Here is an 18,093-nt window from a genome sequence, read left to right as displayed (position 1 = left end):
TCGAGCGTAGCGAGGCCCAAGGAGGGGGGGGCCCTAGGGGGGGGGGTAATGTTAGGTCTCGAGTTCCCGCTTCTGCACAGGGGGAATCTCGAGCCGTCTCCGCTACGGTCTCCCATTCTTGTCCAGCCGCAGTGGAGTCTGCTCAGCAGGGACGTCGGTCCCAGCGTCTTGCTCATTCTCACTCTGTTCTGAGAGTTACTGCTGCTTCTCCAGTCTCTGCCATTAAAGTCAGTACTGGTCAGCAGCGAGCGGACTTCTCTGGGACTAAGTCCTTGTCTGCACACACTGAGCATGCCCAGGGCAAGATCTCCCGTTGGAGATCGAGGGTCATGTGCTCAGACTCTGCAGCACATTCCATTGGTCCTCTTGGCAGGTCTTGGAAGGGCAAAGTTTCTGTAGCCACTTCCTGTGCTGCAACTATTTAAACTGCGCATGACCGCACGGCCATGCGCTAGTGTACAATTATATTGTGTGTGTGTAGATGGATGTATGTCGAAGGATGAAAGCTCCTAAGTATCCCTCCCTAGTGTTGTTGTCTGCTCGCGGATGATGGTAGCTCTCTAGCGCCCGACTAACCATCTGCACTGTGAAGAGCAGAACAAAAATGATTACCTCAATGAACAAAAATAAAAAAAAGAATTTGTGATAAATATTGACCTGTCCATTCAAGGACATTTTAGCTATAGTATGAAATCCTGTTTTTCTTGTCTGTGGAATTGCCTTTGTACTGTTTGTTGTGAAACTGCCGCCCACGAAACTGTTTTCTTTTCTTTTCTTTCTTTCCTGTTTTGTCTCTTTGTTTAAACATGCAAAACTTGTATAACCACTAAACCTACTGAAACAGCTATATAAAGAAGGGATAGCACACTGAAGGCAGGCGTGCTTCAGAGACTTCCCAGTGATACACTATACAAGACGTGTCTTGTGTATTATTTCTGGTGATTCACCACTTCCAAAGGCTGCTCCGACTGAGTGTGATCCCGACATTTCCTGGCGCCTGAACAGGGACCCGAGGTCTGTGTATTCCTTCAAGAACACCGGCAGAATACGAACGAAAAGAGAATCTGGGATAATGGACGGCAGATGAACAAAAACCTGGCCAGGTAAGAGACACTGTTAGATCTCTTATATCTGCCCTGCACTGTCCGTAAGATTTTCTGTGTCGTGTTCTTTAGCGGGTAGTTCTAGTAGAGGAGGATACCTATAGCTCGGGTTCTTGAACTATTTAGGAATTGATCACCTCATGGAGTACGGCATTGAATGAGAGTGAATGTGAATAGAAGGTGTGTGGAAGTTGGGAATAGCCCTATAAGCCGCCCAGGGGGTTGAAACAGAAGTGACTGTCCCACTGGGCAACGTGGTTGCGTCCTTTCGGGGAGACCTCCGCGCCTATGTTCAATCTCTGATCCTGTCTTTGACAAAAACCTGGTGACGGATAAGTGTATGATAGTATGAGCCCAGGACAGATAAATTAGCCTGGGACAAGAATACGTTGTATGTGATAGTATAAGCCCAGGACAGATAAATTAGCCTGGGACAAGATACGTTGTATGTTCTTTTTCTGTCTGGTTGCATTTGTGTTGTTTGCTATAGGTGTAGGAATCAGGATTTTCTTACATCAACACAGTTTAAACATCCTAGCTCCTTAGGAAGAAGGTAACGAGGTATTCTCATACCCAAACGCCACCTAGGGCAAGAAAAAGACATCCTAGCTCCTTAGGAAGAAGGTAACGAGGTATTCTCATACCCAAACGCCACCTAGGGCAAGAAAGCTCAGGATAAGAAAATGGGGAATAAGCAAACAAAGTCGGAACCAGAAGAATTAGATATCTATACTATCATAAAGGAGAGAAGTGGTGAAGATGCCACTAAGGGGCTGAAAAAGATTTTTAGTAAGTTTGGAGTTACTAGGGCAGAAGCTTTTAGTAGAAAACTATGGGAAGGAATTCAGGAAAGGAAAAAAGGCATAATCAGAGACAAGAAATGGATAGATCAGATCCAAGCATTGATTGATGTCTCTAGGGTAGCAGAAAATGAGGGATGGACATATAATCAACAGAGTAAAAAGTGGTGTATTAGACCCACAAGCTGTGGAGAAAAACAAAATGTGGAATCTAAAAATACCCCACCCCCATACCTTAACCCACATGCCCCATCTTTTCTCCAAACACCACCTCAAAGTTTAGCCGGACCAGGAGGATGGGTATGTCCGCACTGTGGACAACAAAATCCAGACTGGAGAAATGATTGCCTAGCCTGTGGTACACCTAGACATGGCGCTGTACTTGCCCCTGTTAGGGTAGTACCAAGACCCTTTAGGGAACCTGGTGCTGACGGAGTAATGGGAACTAGATATCACCAAACTCGACAATATTTCCCTTGGTCCCCCGCTGAAGGCATGTCTCTCTTGCATAACGCACCAGATCCCACCCAGTGTCCAGTTAGATTTGCACAATATATACAGCAAATTATGCAGACTCACGCTGGAGTTTGGGCAGATGGAGAGGAATTATGTAGAATGAAAATGACTCCTGGACTCTTCCAGGAGCTATTAGCGAATCTACAGGTACATAGGCCCCAAGCAGGAGATGGTGCCTTACAAACGATAGAATCAGGTACACAATTTGTAGATCACTTAATGGTTTTCATGAGGGAGAGACAGAGGCAGAGAGGAACAACGGGAGTGGTGGCTCAGAAATCTGGACAATCAGTAGACGAATATTATCTAAGTGTAGAAAATAATTTCAGAGATGAAGGCATGGATCTAACCGCTCCAGGAATGATGAGGTTAGTTACAAAAACCTTTATAGATGGATTGTCTCCAAAAGTGAAGGAAAAGCTTAAGGCCGCAACCCCTGATTGGAGAACCTTGGAAGACCCACACCTGGCTAGACAGAAAGCTGTAGGGATAGAAATGGACTTAAGAGAAAATTCTAAGCCAGTAAGAATTGCACAGGCTAATACTGGCTCTGCTAATCAAAAGTTTACTTGTCATTACTGTAAGAAGCCAGGACATTTCCAAAGGGAATGTAGGAAGAGAAAAACAGATATAGATTCAGGAACCTTTGTACCCAAAAATAGGATAAATAACCCAGTGCCTGATCAAACAGACAGCTCAGAATGACTGAAAGTTATGCAGGTCTCTCTTCCTTCTAGAAGACCAATAATACAAGTTGAAGTTGAGGGTAAAAATGTACCTTTTCTGATAGATACGGGAGCAACATCCTCCATTTTAAATCAGGACTTTTTACCATATCCTGACAATATATCCTCAAAGGTTACATATGCAGAAGGGTATGATGGTAAAATTCAGGCGTTGCCCTTTACAAAACCTTTAAATGTGAGCTTTGGCCCTAAAACTTTTGTATCCAAATTTTTATTTGCTAAAGGTGCACCTACCTGCTTGTTGGGTACTGATGTCTTAAGTAAAATGCATGCAAACATCCATTTTAGAGAAGATGGCACAGTTATGCTGACCATCCCTGAAGATGCAGAAACTCTGGAACCATATGTTAGAATACAGGCAATGGAGGATTTTCCCGAAATTTACACTCAACAAGCAAAAATTGACTTGTCTCGGGTTCCTGACAGCCTATGGGCAAAAGGAGACACTGATGTAGGATTTTTATCAGTAGCTCCTATACTGTTAGAAACTGCCCCGGGAACCATATTACCTCAGCTTAGGCAATACCCCATCAGCGCCCAGCAAGAACAGGCGATTTCTCAACAAATTCAGGATTATGTGTTACAAGGTGTTTTGGTAGAAATCAGGTCACCCGCCAATACACCCTTATATCCTGTTAAAAAGAAAGTGTCCTCCAAAGAAACTATGGTGAAATATCGCATGGTGCACGACTTACGGGAAATCAATAAGGTTTTGGCACCGGTCACCCCTGTGGTACCGAATCCTCATACCTTACTGTCTCAAATTCCCAGCACTGCTGCATATTTTACGGTAATTGACTTATCAAACGCATTTTTTTCTGTGCCACTACATAAGAACTGTTGGCATTTGTTTGCCTTTACATTCAAGGGTAAACAATTAGCATGGACAAGATTGCCACAAGGTATGGTACACTCACCAACTTTGTACTCTGAAGCAATGCAGACCGTGCTAAAAAATTTCATCCCAGAACCAGGAGTAGTCATTCTACAGTATGTAGATGACTTACTTATTTGTTGCCCTGATGAACAGACGGCAGTTACCTCAACTGTTAATTTCTTAATTTTCCTAGCGCAAGAAGGCTGTAAAGTAAATAGACAGAAACTCCAGGCTTGTCAACAAACAGTCGTGTTTTTAGGTCACTGCATATCACAGGGCATCAGACACCTCACACCTCAACGTACGGAAGCCATACGTAACATGCTTGAACCCAGGAATCACAAACAGCTGCGTGCTTTCCTAGGTATTGTTTCACACTGTAGACAGTGGATCATACATGCAAGTCAACTCATGCAGCCTTTATATGACTGTATTGCCAACACACCATATTCACTCAGTGAAGAGGCTAAACAGTCATTTTCCTCTTTGAAAACAGCACTGGTATCAGCTCCGGCTTTGGGACTCCCAGACTACACTAAACCTTTTCAATTGATGGCAGCTGAGATATCCTCACATGCTACAGGGGTGCTCACACAAAAACATGGAAAGAAACAGAGACCTGTGGCATACATATCAGCTCATCTGGACCCTGTAGCTAGAGCCGCACCTTCTTGTGTAAGAGTAGTAGCCGCAATTTCACTGTTATTAGATAAAGCTTCTGAGATTGTTCTTGATCACCCACTTCTAGTTCAGACCACTCATGATGTACATGGCATTCTTAACCAGGTCCAACCTAAACATATTTCAATGGCCAGACACCTCCGTCTCCAATGTTCCCTACTACTGCCGCCCAACATTTCCTTTGCCAGGATTCAGACTCTTAATCTCGCGTCTTTACTCTATTTAGAGTCTGAGGGGGGTACCATACCTGAGGAAACTGCACTCTCCAACTCCTTTGAAACTGCACTGTCCAACTCCTTTGACCCATCAAAGTCAATGCATGATTGTGTACAATTAATGGAACAAGAGACTCAGGGCTTATGTAATGTACGTGACAAGCCACTCTGTAATGCTACATTTGAACTTTTCATAGATGGCAGTAGATATGCAGATATGAATGGACAATTTCATACAGGTTATGCGGTAGTAACTCAGCATGAAATGCTGAAAGCAGAACCTCTCCCTGCTAATCAGTCTGCACAAGAAGCAGAACTTACGGCATTAGTTGAAGCTCTAAAAATAGCCAAAGATCAGACAGCAAACATATACACTGATTCTAGATATGCACATGGCATTATTTTCGATTTTGGCGTAATATGGAGAGCCAGAGGTTATATGACTGCTTCAGGCCAACCTGTTAAACATGCCTCCCTCATTAGACAGATTCTGGAGGCAGCACAAGAAACTAAAGAAATAGCGGTGATAAAGGTAGCTGCACATGTGAGACTCGACACCGAGGAAGCCAGGGGTAACGATAAAGCCGATAAGGCAGCAAAACAGGCAGCACGTAAACCCTTACATCATGCCCACACACTAGATAGCTCTGAAGATGATGAGGAAAGATTGAAGGAAGCTCAGAAACAGGTAGACGACGAAGAACGAGGGCAGTGGCAGAAAAAAGGGGCAGAAGATCAGCAAGGATTATGGAAAAAAGGAACTTTGTTGTGTTTACCCAGAGCCTGGTACCCCGCAGTGGCAAGTGACCTCCACCTACCCACGCATGTGTCGGCAAATGGTATGACGCTCAAGGTAAAAGAAAGGTGGTTGGCTCCAGGCTTTGGTAATTTTGCTCGGAACATGTGTGCTGCATGCGCTATATGCCTGGCACACAATCCAGGTCAGGCCATTAAAACCCCAACCAAGCATCATGTAAGACCACTGTATCCCTTTCAAAGACTCCAGATCGACTACATCCAACTTCCTAGGTACAATGGATACGAATATGTGCTTGTGTGTGTGGACATGTTCTCAGGGTGGCCAGAGGCTTATCCAGTTCGTAAAGCCTCAGCAAAAACTACTGCCATTAAAATAGCACATGAACTGATACCCCGTTACGGCATGCCTGAGGTGATCGAGTCAGATAGGGGTACCCATTTTACTGGGGAAATATTCCAGAATGTTATGAAAATGTTGGGAGTAGAAAACCAGTTTCACACTCCATATCATCCACAGAGTTCAGGTAAAGTGGAAAGATTAAATGGGACAATAAAATTAAAAATCCAGAAGGCCATGGCAGAAACAGGAAAGCCTTGGACCGAGTGTCTACCACTTGCCCTGTATTCCATCCGAAACACCCCAAGGGGGAAGGCTAAGCTGTCACCACATGAGATTCTTTTTGGTAGAGCAGCAAATTTGGGTTGTTATTTTCCACAACAACTGATGTTGAATACTGAGACTTTAACTGCTTATGTACAAGAATTACAAAAACGTTCAACTAAAGTGCATTCGCAAGTTTTTGCTTCCCTTCCAGATCCAGAAAATCTCGAAGGAGGCCACAAGTTGGAACCTGGTGATCAAGTCTACGTGAAAAGACACACCAGAAAGACTCTGGAACCGAGATTTGACGGACCTTTCCAAGTCCTGTTAACAACTCCAACAGCAGTCAAGCTTGAAGGAAAGGCATCATGGATACATGCAAGCCATTGCAAAAAAGCAGTATAAGACTCATGATATTGATGTTAATAATGTTAACCTCAACGGAGGCATGGGAAAGACTGAATTCTCTAGCCCCTTTGAACAATAGATTCGTACAACATCATAGAAAATTAGTGCATGACTTGTTAAATAATACGCAACCCCTGGCAGATTGTTGGATCTGTACCCATTCACCAGTATCAGCCACAAGTATACCTTTTCTAGCAGTTCCCGTGTCAGCTGAAGAAATATTCGCTTGACCTAATTGTTCAGACAACCTGGCCAACAACCAACCTGGCAATACTAGACTATGGAATACTACAATCGCCATACCAATTGTGGGATGGGTAGAATTTCCTTGGTGGCAGGGCAATCTTACAGGAAAAATAGACAACTTACAATATTTAGCATTCAAGGGAGGAAAATGGGTACCTAGGAATAAGACTGGATTAACTGATTTAGGACAGGTCCCCACTGAAAATCTACAGCTCAGTTTCAGTACAACCACCCCTTCCTCTGATGCTTTCAAACCTACAGTATTGGAAAGATACATACATAATAGAAAATGGGAACATTCTGAGTTGTTCCCCCAAGGTGATGCAGACAGTTGTACAAGTAAGCCGGGGAACCTGGTTTGTAATGAATCCAATGAGTATGTCAACGGAATGCATGTATGTGGGAATCCCGCAGCCGGGTACTGTAGCCCCTTGGGACAAAAACCCTCTTGGTGTATGCTTCAGAATGTATCTAGTTTTGTGGATTTGGCTCACAGATTGGTATTGCAGCACTCAGCTTTGTGGGATCTGCCTGAGGGTACATTTTGGATATGCGGAGAAGGAGCATATAAATGGCTTCCCGTAGGTATAAAGGGTACTTGTACATTAGGACGCCTAACCCCGGCTACTTTCATAATTTCAAATAAACAAGTGAATATGCAAGCCGTGCCCAAGCACACACTGTATAAAAGAGCTGCAGATAACTCACCACGTCCCTCGGGGAGGCCGCATATAGTACAAATGGGAATTCCCAACAAAATTGCTAGTACCATTTTTATTTATCCTATGTTAACACAGATGTGGGATAAATTAGTTAGAGCCACGGATTATCTAGATGATCAGATTTGGGATATATTGGACATATTAAATAGTAGTATAGCTGTACAGAATCAGCTTATAATAGTCACTAACCAACATACCCTGGTATTGGATTACCTAACTGCCTCACAAGGGGGTATGTGTCAAATCATCGGACCCACCTGCTGTCATTATATAGACCCGAATAGTACTATGAGTATGAGATTTAAATTAAAAGACGTACAACGACTCAGGGATCAGTATGACAAAGACAATGACCAAAATAAGGATAGCTGGTGGTCAGATACCTTTTCTTTTCTTAACCCGGCCAATTGGTTCAGAGGGATCGGTGGGTGGGTTACCGGGATTATGCAAAGCCTAATACATACAGTTATGGTTATTGTAATTATATATGTATTATTCAAGGTTGTACTCAAGGGTATCTCGGTATGCACAAATAAATTTTGTGTAATGGATGCGAGAATATAAAGTTGTTTTTTTTTGTAATATCACAAAAAGAATGACTAAAATGATCGACAAGGTTTTGAATGGAATATGTCAAAGGGGGGATTGTGAAGAGCAGAACAAAAATGATTACCTCAATGAACAAAAATAAAAAAAAGAATTTGTGATAAATATTGACCTGTCCATTCAAGGACATTTTAGCTATAGTATGAAATCCTGTTTTTCTTGTCTGTGGAATTGCCTTTGTACTGTTTGTTGTGAAACTGCCGCCCACGAAACTGTTTTCTTTTCTTTTCTTTCTTTCCTGTTTTGTCTCTTTGTTTAAACATGCAAAACTTGTATAACCACTAAACCTACTGAAACAGCTATATAAAGAAGGGATAGCACATTGAAGGCAGGCGTGCTTCAGAGACTTCCCAGTGATACACTATACAAGACGTGTCTTGTGTATTATTTCTGGTGATTCACCACTTCCAAAGGCTGCTCCGACTGAGTGTGATCCCGACAGCACGTTACACGCTTCTCAGCGTCCTGTGGCTGTGTCCGCCAGTATGGCGCCGTGCGCTTGCCTTGCGCTTTCCATACCCAAGCCTGGGTGGATAATGGCGTCCGTCAGTGCGGCTTCGCACACACTCTTGTGCTCATAGAACATTAATAAGGTTCTTTACACACCCAGTTTTGGTGTTGTGCCAGCAAGGGTCTAATCGGACTTCAATCCCAGTTGGGGTTAAGTTCGCTGACCATTTGCTCGCGCTCTATGTGCGGTACCGCGGTCCTGTGACGTAACAGGATCGCTTTCTTCACACTGGGTGAGGTTAACCCACGTGTGTATACTTTTGAGTACCGTCATATAGTCTGCCATTTACTAGCAGCAGGTTTACCTGCACGGTGGACCCCGGACTGCGAAAGCATCCATATCATCTTTCTCGGTGCGTTCCGCCAGTCCTAACACGGGATCACTGAGTGTGGGGAAGAAGGCAATGTGAAAGGAGTCTAATGAACAAAGTTACATCAATCACATAAGGAGAGTTCATCAATCATAGAAAATTGATGTCATGAAGAGCAACCAGCAGGCACAGTACGAATCAAATCACATTCTCTCAAGAATTCAGATCAAACATCAACTTGGACATAATGACATAGTAATTGAATTGCAGTAGTCAATCATATAATGTGCTTACCCATAATAATAAAGTGCCAGTGCAATATCCAGGGAGAGTCCCCAATGCTCATTTTGCATGTACTTTTCAAGGGGAGTGACTAAGTAGATATCATGTCTGATATCCTGTATGAAGGGAGGTCAATAATTCACATTGGATATCACACTATCAGTCCAATGGACATTATTGATTTCCCTTGATATATCGGACAGGATATCAATGTAGTTACTCCCCTTGAAAAAGCACAAAAAATGCTCATTAGGGACCGTCCCAGGATATTGCACAACACTTTATTATTATGAGCAAGCATCTTATATGATTAACGACTGCAAATTATTTACTATATCGTTAAATCCATGACAAGTTGACATTTGGTCTTCAAATGCTGGAGAGATTGTGATTTGATTTGTACTGTGCCTGCTGGTTGCACTTCATAACGTCCATTTTCTATTGTTAGGGCTGGCGGAACGTACCGAGTCAATATAGAGGAAGCATAGGTGCGTTTGCAGCCCGGGGTCCACCGTGCACTACGCCTGAATAGACACGGGTACCGTCACCCGGTCTGTATAGGAGCGAACTCTGTTGCTTCACAGTCGCTGAGATTAAAGATAGCGTTGTGCCCTGTTAGCATTCACAGGGCGCAGCAAATGGATACTAACAACTCACCCCCATTATGCTTGTGGTTGATCCCGCTCTGACCCTCGGTGGCTTTTGAGCCCGCGCCTGAGGATGCCCCGAGTCAGATGCTGAGATCAAACAGGAGTTCCCTCCCTACTCTCATGGATTGTCAGGAGATGCTAAGATAGCTGCACAGAGTGCGTACAGTACCGCAGCGGTAGTCACTGCAGGATAGACGCAGTATATTTGTGCCTGGTACTGGATGGCAATATCTGGCGCTAGACAGCTACAACACTCGCGAGCATTCAACAAAACTAGGGATGGGAATGATTTGGAGCTTTCACCAGAACAGGCATACATACACACAAATACTGAATTATACTAGTTCATGGCCGAGCAGCCATGCAAACCTTTTATAGCTGCAGCTCTTCAGGACCTTCCTGGTGGACCAATAGGAGCTGCTACAAGACCTGAGCGTGTGACCTCCGACCTCCAATGAGACATCTTTCCTTGGGCATGCTCAGAAGGAGAAAAGCAGGACTTAGTCCCAGGGATGCCTGCTCGCCGCTGAACAGTATTGGTTATAATGGCTGAGCCTGGAAGGGCAGAGGACCAAGCGCGCAGCATCTGTCCAAGCCAGACGCTGGGACCGATGTCTCCGCTGAGCAGGCTCCACTGCGGATGGAGGAGAATTGGAGACTGAAGTGGAGATGGTTTGAGATTCCCCCTGTGCCACGGCGGGAACTCGACACCTAACATGTATTATTGACTAACTCTCGTTATGTGATTGATGTAACTACGTTCATTTTATTTATCACATTAATTTTTATCTACCCGATAATTTACTGTTACTTGTGCCTACAATTCCTAGGATTTCTTTGATGCTCCATTGGCAAACCCCTTCTTCAATTTTGTGTATATAATTATTGTCTGTTCATTGTAATTAATTATAACAATATATTGCATTTTTTACTGTGGAAAAAGTTACATCATAACTTTTCATTCAGTGTCATAATGAACACCGCACTATTACACGTGTTTTTCTTGCAAATCATCATCATTTTTATAACATCTGGGATTTTGGGCTTTTCATATTTTATTTTTTTTAAGCTTAAAAAAATATATATTTTTTGTAAGTGTTAAGATTGGAGCTAGGTTTAGTCCCTGCATCAGGCGATTAACTTTGTATAACGGCCGCCTCCTGCTATGGATGGCATGGGCACAACCCTTATGCTTGCCCATACTATCCCTGAGACATAGCTATGGTAAACTACTTGTTATCTGGGCCTATAGTTACATAAATTTGCGGCCAGGTGATAATAGTTATAGTATTTATCAAAGATCATCCAACTTTTCTGATTTATAAGCTTGGAGAAGAAATTCATATGTATGACCAAGTAGGCTGTATCATATTCATTATCACTAAATACATTGCTCATACCGGCTCTGGTAGTTACTGTGGTCGTTAGGGGAGATGTTTTGGCATCTGTGGAAACAAAAACAGGATCATTTTCTGAAAATGTGCAAAATCCTAAAGAGAACATACATGCCTGATATTTATATCCTATCTTTGAGATAGGTCATCAAAATCAGTTATTCTGGGAATGGTCCAACACGGGGGCATCACTCATGAAGAAACCTTGGCACTTCAATTCCTTAAAATTTGAAGCTATATGGAAGAAATCCAACATATATCTGTAACATTTCAGTCCTTAGATCTCCATCAAACATATAGACTGTTTTAGAAAAAACACATGCAGTAGTAGACTGAGTGTCCACCTCCACTATACGCCAGAAAATGATGTATGACAGAGCGCACGTTGGCTGTCAGCACCATTATAGTCTATGACCCCGTTTATAATAATAATAATAATAATTTTTATTTATATAGCGCCAACATATTCCGCAGCGCTTTACAAATTATAGAGGGGACTTGTACATACAATAGACATTACAGCATAACAGAAATACAGTTCAAAACAGATACCAAGAGGAGTGAGGGCCCTGCTCGTAAGCTTACAAACTATGAGGAAAAGGGGAGACACGAGAGGTGGATGGTAACAATTGCTATAGTTATTCGGACCAGCCATAGTGTAAGGCTTGGGTGTTCATGTAAAGCTGCATGAACCAGTTAATTAATTTTTTTTTTTTTTTTAATATAGGCCACACAGGGATCGTTAGGTTAATGCATTGAGGCGGTAGGCCAGTCTGAACAAATGAGTTTTTAGGGCACGCTTAAAACTGTGGGGATTGGGGATTAATCGTATTATCCTAGGTAGTGCATTCCAAAGAATCGGCGCAGCACGTGTAAAGTCTTGGAGACGGGAGTGGGAGGTTCTGATTATTGAGGATGCTAACCTGAGGTCATCAGCGGAGCGGAGGGCACGGGTAGGGTGGTAGACTGAGACCAGAGAGGAGATGTAGGGTGGTGCTGAGCCATGGAGTGCTTTGTGGATGAGGGTAGTAGTTTTGTACTGGATTCTTGAGTGGATGGGTAACCAGTGTAATGACTGGCACAAGGTAGAGGCATCGGTGTAACGGTTGGTGAGGAATATGATCCTGGCAGCAGCATTCAGGACAGATTGGAGCGGGGAGAGTTTGGTAAGAGGGAGGCCGATTAGTAGAGAGTTACAATAGTCCAGACGAGAATGAATAAGTGAAACAGTAAGAGTTTTTGCAGAGTCGAAAGTAAGAAAAGGGCGAATTCTAGAAATGTTTTTGAGATGCAGGTAAGAAGAGCGAGCCAGTGATCGGATGTGGGGGGTGAATGAAAGGTCAGAATCAAGGATGACCCCAAGGCAGCGGGCATGTTGCTTTGGAGTAATGGTGGAACCGCAAACGGAGATGGCAATGTCAGGCAAAGGTAGGTTAGTAGAGGGAGAAAACACGAGGAGTTCAGTTTTTGACAGGTTTAGTTTCAGATAGAGGGAGGACATGATGCTAGAGACAGCGGTAAGACAATCACTGGTGTTTTCTAATAAGGCAGGCGTGAGATCAGGAGAAGAAGTGTATAGTTGGGTGTCGTCAGCATAGAGATGGTACTGGAAACCAAATCTACTGATTGTTTGTCCAATAGGGGCAGTATACAAAGAGAAGAGGAGGGGGCCTAGGACTGATCCTTGAGGAACCCCAACAGTAAGGGGAAGGTGAGAGGAGGAGGAACCAGCGAAACATACAGTGAAGGATCGGTCAGAGAGATAGGAGGAGAACCAGGAGAGAACGGTGTCCTTGAGGCCGATGGAGCGGAGCATAGTGAGGAGGAGCTGATGATCCACAGTATCAAATGCTGCAGAGAGATCCAAGAGAATTAGCATGGAGTAGTGACCATTAGATTTAGCTGTTAGTAGGTCATTAGAGACTTTAGTGAGGGCAGTTTCAGTAGAGTGTAAAGAGCGGAAACCAGATTGAAGAGGGTCGAGAAGAGAGTTATCTGAGAGATAGCGGGTAAGACGGGAGTGGACCAGGCGTTCGAGGAGTTTAGAGATGAAGGGAAGATTAGAGACAGGTCTATAATTAGCGGCACAGTTTTGGTCGAGGGATGGTTTTTTAAGTAATGGATGTATGATGGCATGCTTAAATGAGGAGGGAAAAATACCGGAAGTGAGGGAAAGGTTGAATATTTTTGTTAGGTGAGAGGTGACAGCCGGGGAAAGGGACTGGAGGAAATGTGACGGAATGGGGTCACTGGTGCAAGTGGTCGGGCGAGAAGATGCAAGGAGCCTGCTTACTTCTTCTTCTGTAACTGGTTCAAAGTCAGAGAGTGAACTAGATGCAGTGGGGGAGGGAGGACAGTGCATGGTATGAAGAGATTGGGAGATGATTTCCTGTCGAATATGGTCAATTTTTTCTTTGAAGTAATTGGCCAGATTGTCAGCACGGAGATCCGTGGTTGGGGCCTGCGCTCTTGGGTTGAGTAGGGACTGGAACGTGTCAAAGAGACGTTTAGGGTTATTGGACAGGGAGGTGATGAGGGTGTTGAAGTAGGTTTGTTTGGAGAGGTGAAGGGCAGAATTGTATGTCTTTAGCATGAACTTATAATGGATGAAATCTTCGGGTAGATTAGATTTTCTCCACAGACGTTCTGCGCACCTGGAGCACCGCTGCAGGAAACGTGTTTGCAGCGTGTGCCACGGTTGTTGCCGTCTGTGCCGAGTTGTTTTATGTATAGGAGGAGCAGCTTCATCCAGGGCACTTTGCAGGGTTTCATTGTAATGCTTCAGAGCAGAATCAGGACATGAGATGGAGGAGATTGGGGCCAATGAGGACTGCAAGTTCTTCATAAGTTCCTGGGTGTTAATGGCCTGTATGTTTCTATAAGTGTGGAAAGTGGGGGTGACCTGAGCGGGATGGCAGTTCTTGATAGAGAATGAAAGAAGGTGGTGGTCAGAGAGTGGGAGAGGGGAGTTTGTGAAATCATCCACTGAGCAAAGCCGGGAGAAGACCAAGTCAAGGGAGTTTCCATCTTCATGTGTTGGCGAGTTAGTATGCTGCGAGAGGCCGAAAGAGGAGGTTAGAGCCAAAAGGTGAGAAGCAGATGGGGAGAGGGGAGAGGCAATAGGGATGTTTAAATCACCCATGATAAGGGTGGGGGTGTCACAGGAAAGAAAGTGTGGAAGCCAGGTGGCAAAGTGATCCAGGAACTGATGAGAGGGGCCGGGAGGACGATACACCACCACCACTCGCATGGAGAAGGGGACGTAGAGTCTGACCACATGGACCTCAAAGGAAGCACATACATCCAAATATTGTTTGCACATACATCCAAATATTGTTTTGTGGGGGAGTATGGACATAAGCCCGAACGGGATCACTGAGTGTGGGGAAGAAGGCAATGTGAAAGGAGTTTAATGAACAAAGTTACATCAATCACATAAGGAGAGTTCATCAATCATAGAAAATTGATTCCATGAAGAGCAACCAGCAGGCACAGTACAAATCAAATCACTTTCTCTCAAGAATTCAGATCAAACATCAACTTGGACGTAATGACATAGTAATTGAATTGCAGTAGTCAATCATATAATGTGCTTATCCATAATAATAAAGTGCCAGTGCAATATCCAGGGAGAGTCCCCAATGCTCATTTTGCATGTACTTTTCAAGGGGAGTGACTAAGTAGATATCATGTCTGATATCCTGTATGAAGGGAGATCAATAATTATCACTGGATATCACACTATCAATCCAATGGACATTATTGATTTCCCTTTATATATCGGACAGGATATCAATGTAGTTACTCCCTTTGAAAAAGCACAAAAAATGCTCATTAGGGACCGTCCCTGGATATTGCACAACACTTTATTATTATGAGCAAGCATCTTATATGATTAACGACTGTAAATTACTTACTATATCGTTAAATCCATGACAAGTTGACATTTGGTTTTCAAATGCTGGAGAGATTGTGATTTGATTTGTACTGTGCCTGCTGGTTGCACTTCATAACGTCCATTTTCTATTGTTAGGGCTGGCGGAACATACCGAGTCAATATAGAGGAAGCATAGGTGCGTTTGCAGCCCGGGGTCCACCGTGCACTACGCCTGAATAGACACGGGTACCGTCACCCGGTCTGTATAGGAGCGAACTCTGTTGCTTCACAGTCGCTGAGATTAAAGATAGCGCTGTGCCCTGTTAGCATTCACAGGGCGCAGCAAATGGATACTAACAACTCACCCCCACTATGCTGGTGGTTGATCCCGCTCTGACCCTCGGTGGCTTTTGAGCCCGCGCCTGAGGATGCCCCGAGTCAGATGCTGAGATCAAACAGGAGTTCCCTCCCTACTCTCACGGATTGTCAGGAGACGCTAAGATAGCTGCACAGAGTGCGTACAGTACCGCAGCGGTGGTCACTGCAGGATAGACGCAGTATATTTGTGCCTGGTACTGGATGGCAATATCTGGTGCTAGACAGCTACAACACTCGTGAGCATTCAACAAAACTAGGGATGGGAATGATTTGGAGCTTTCACTAGAACAGGCATACATACGCACAAATACTGAATTATACTAGTGCATGGCCGAGCAGCCATGCAAACCTTTTATAGCTGCAGCTCTTCAGGACCTTCCTGGTGGACCAATAGGAGCTGCTACAGGACCTGAGCATGTGACCTCCGACCTCCAATGAGACATCTTTCCTTGGGCATGCTCAGAAGGAGAAAAGCAGGACTTAGTCCCAGGGACGCCTGCTCGCCGCTGAACAGTATTGGTTATAATGGCTGAGCCTGGAAGGGCAGAGGACCAAGCGCGCAGCATCTGTCCAAGCCAGATGCTGGGACCGATGTCTCCGCTGAGCAGGCTCCACTGCGGCTGGAGGAGAATGGGAGACCGAAGTGGAGATGGTTTGAGATTCCCCCTGCGCAGCGGCGGGAACTCGACACCTAACATGTATTATTGACTAACTCTCTTTATGTGATTGATGTAACTACGTTCATTTTATTTATCACATTATTTTTTATCTACCTGATAATTTACTGTTACTTGTGCCTACAATTCCTTGGATTGTTTTGATGCTCCATTGGCAAACCTCTTCTTAAATTTTGTGTATATAATTATTGTCTGTTCATTGTAATTAATTTTAACAATATATAGCATTTTTTACTGTGGAAAAAGTTACATCATAACTTTTCATTCAGTGTCATAATGAACACAGCACTATTACACGTGTTTTTCCTGCAAATCATCATCATTTTTATAACATCTGGGATTTTGGGCTTTTCATATTTTATTTTTTTTAAGCTTAAAAAAATATATATTTTTTTAAGTGTTGAGATTGGAGCTAGGTTTAGTCCCTGCATCAGGCGATTAACTTTGTATAACGGCCGCCTCCTGCTATGGATGGCATGGGCACAACCCTTATGCTTGCCCATACTATCCCTGAGACATAGCTATGGTAAACTACTTGTTATCTGGGCCTATAGTTACATAAATTTGCAGCAAGGTGATAATAGTTATTATAATATTTATCAAAGATCATCCAACTTTTCTGATTTTTAAGCTTGGAGAAGAAATTCATATTTATGACCAAGTAGGCTGTATCATATTCATTATCACTAAATACATTGCTCATACCGGCTCTGGTAGTTACTGTGGTCGTTAGGGGAGATGTTTTGGCATCTGTGGAAACAAAAGCAGGATCATTTTCCGAAAATGTGCAAAATCCTAAAGAGAACATACATGCCTGATATTTATATCCTATCTTTGAGATAGGTCATCAAAATCAGTTATTCTGGGCTTGGTCCAACATGGGGGCATCACTCATGAAGAAACCTTGGCACTTCAATTCCTTAAAATTTGAAGCTATTTGGAAGAAATCCAACATGTATCTGTAACATTTTAGATCTCCATCAAACTTATAGACGGTTTGAGAAAAAGCACATGCAGTAGTAGACTGAGTGTCCACCTCCACTATACGCCAGAAAATGATGTATGTCAGAGCGCACATTGGTTGTCAGCACCATTACAGTCTTTGACCCCGTTTGCGCATACATCCGAATATTGTTTTGTGGGGGAGTATGGACATGAACCCGAACGGGATCACTGAGTGTAGGGAAGAAGGCAATGTGAAAGGAGTTTAATGAACAAAGTTACATCAATCACATAAGGAGAGTTCATCAATCATAGAAAATTGATGTCATGAAGAGCAACCAGCAGGCACAGTACAAATCAAATCACATTCTCTCCAGAATTCAGAGCAAACGTCGACTTAGATGTAATGACATAGTACGTGAATTGCAGTAGTCAATCATATAATGTGCTTACCCATAATGCTAAAGTGCCAGTGCAATATCCAGGGAGTTGCCCAATGCTCACTGGATATCACACTATCAATCCAATGGACATTATTGATCTCTCTTTTTATCTGATATACTACATGTAGGGAGATCAATAAATACCACTGGATATCACACTACCAATCCAATGAACATTATGAAAAATATCTGTGTAGTCACTCCCCTTGAAAAAACACACGCGAAACGTGCATCGGGGACCCTCCCTGGATATTACACCGGCACTTTATTATTATGGCCAATCATCTTCTATTATTGACTACTGCAAATTATTTACTACATTGTTAAATAGGAGACAAGTTGACATTTG

The 18,093-nt window shown here is 43.4% G+C and overlaps 1 protein-coding gene across 6 annotated transcripts in view; it reads right to left on the bottom strand.

The window, feature by feature from the left end:
- LOC138645089 (pancreatic secretory granule membrane major glycoprotein GP2-like) overlaps positions 1-18,093 on the bottom strand; it is a 66,359-nt gene that overhangs the window by 13,439 nt on the left and 34,827 nt on the right. For 3 of the 6 annotated variants that reach the window (XM_069734141.1, XM_069734142.1, XM_069734136.1), the window contains 2 exons: positions 17,065-17,109; positions 11,434-11,478 (listed from right to left, as the gene is read on the bottom strand). In XM_069734141.1, the coding sequence (XP_069590242.1) occupies positions 11,434-11,478; positions 17,065-17,109 (90 nt within the window). The remainder of the gene's footprint in view (positions 1-11,433; positions 11,479-17,064; positions 17,110-18,093) is intronic. The other 3 variants (XM_069734138.1, XM_069734143.1, XM_069734137.1) reach the window with 2 other exon arrangements.

This window comes from Ranitomeya imitator, chromosome 7, assembly GCF_032444005.1.
Source record: "Ranitomeya imitator isolate aRanImi1 chromosome 7, aRanImi1.pri, whole genome shotgun sequence".
Lineage (NCBI taxonomy): Eukaryota > Metazoa > Chordata > Amphibia > Anura > Dendrobatidae > Ranitomeya > Ranitomeya imitator.
Note: the sequence above shows the minus strand (reverse complement) of the source record. Positions and strands in the feature narration are given on the sequence as shown.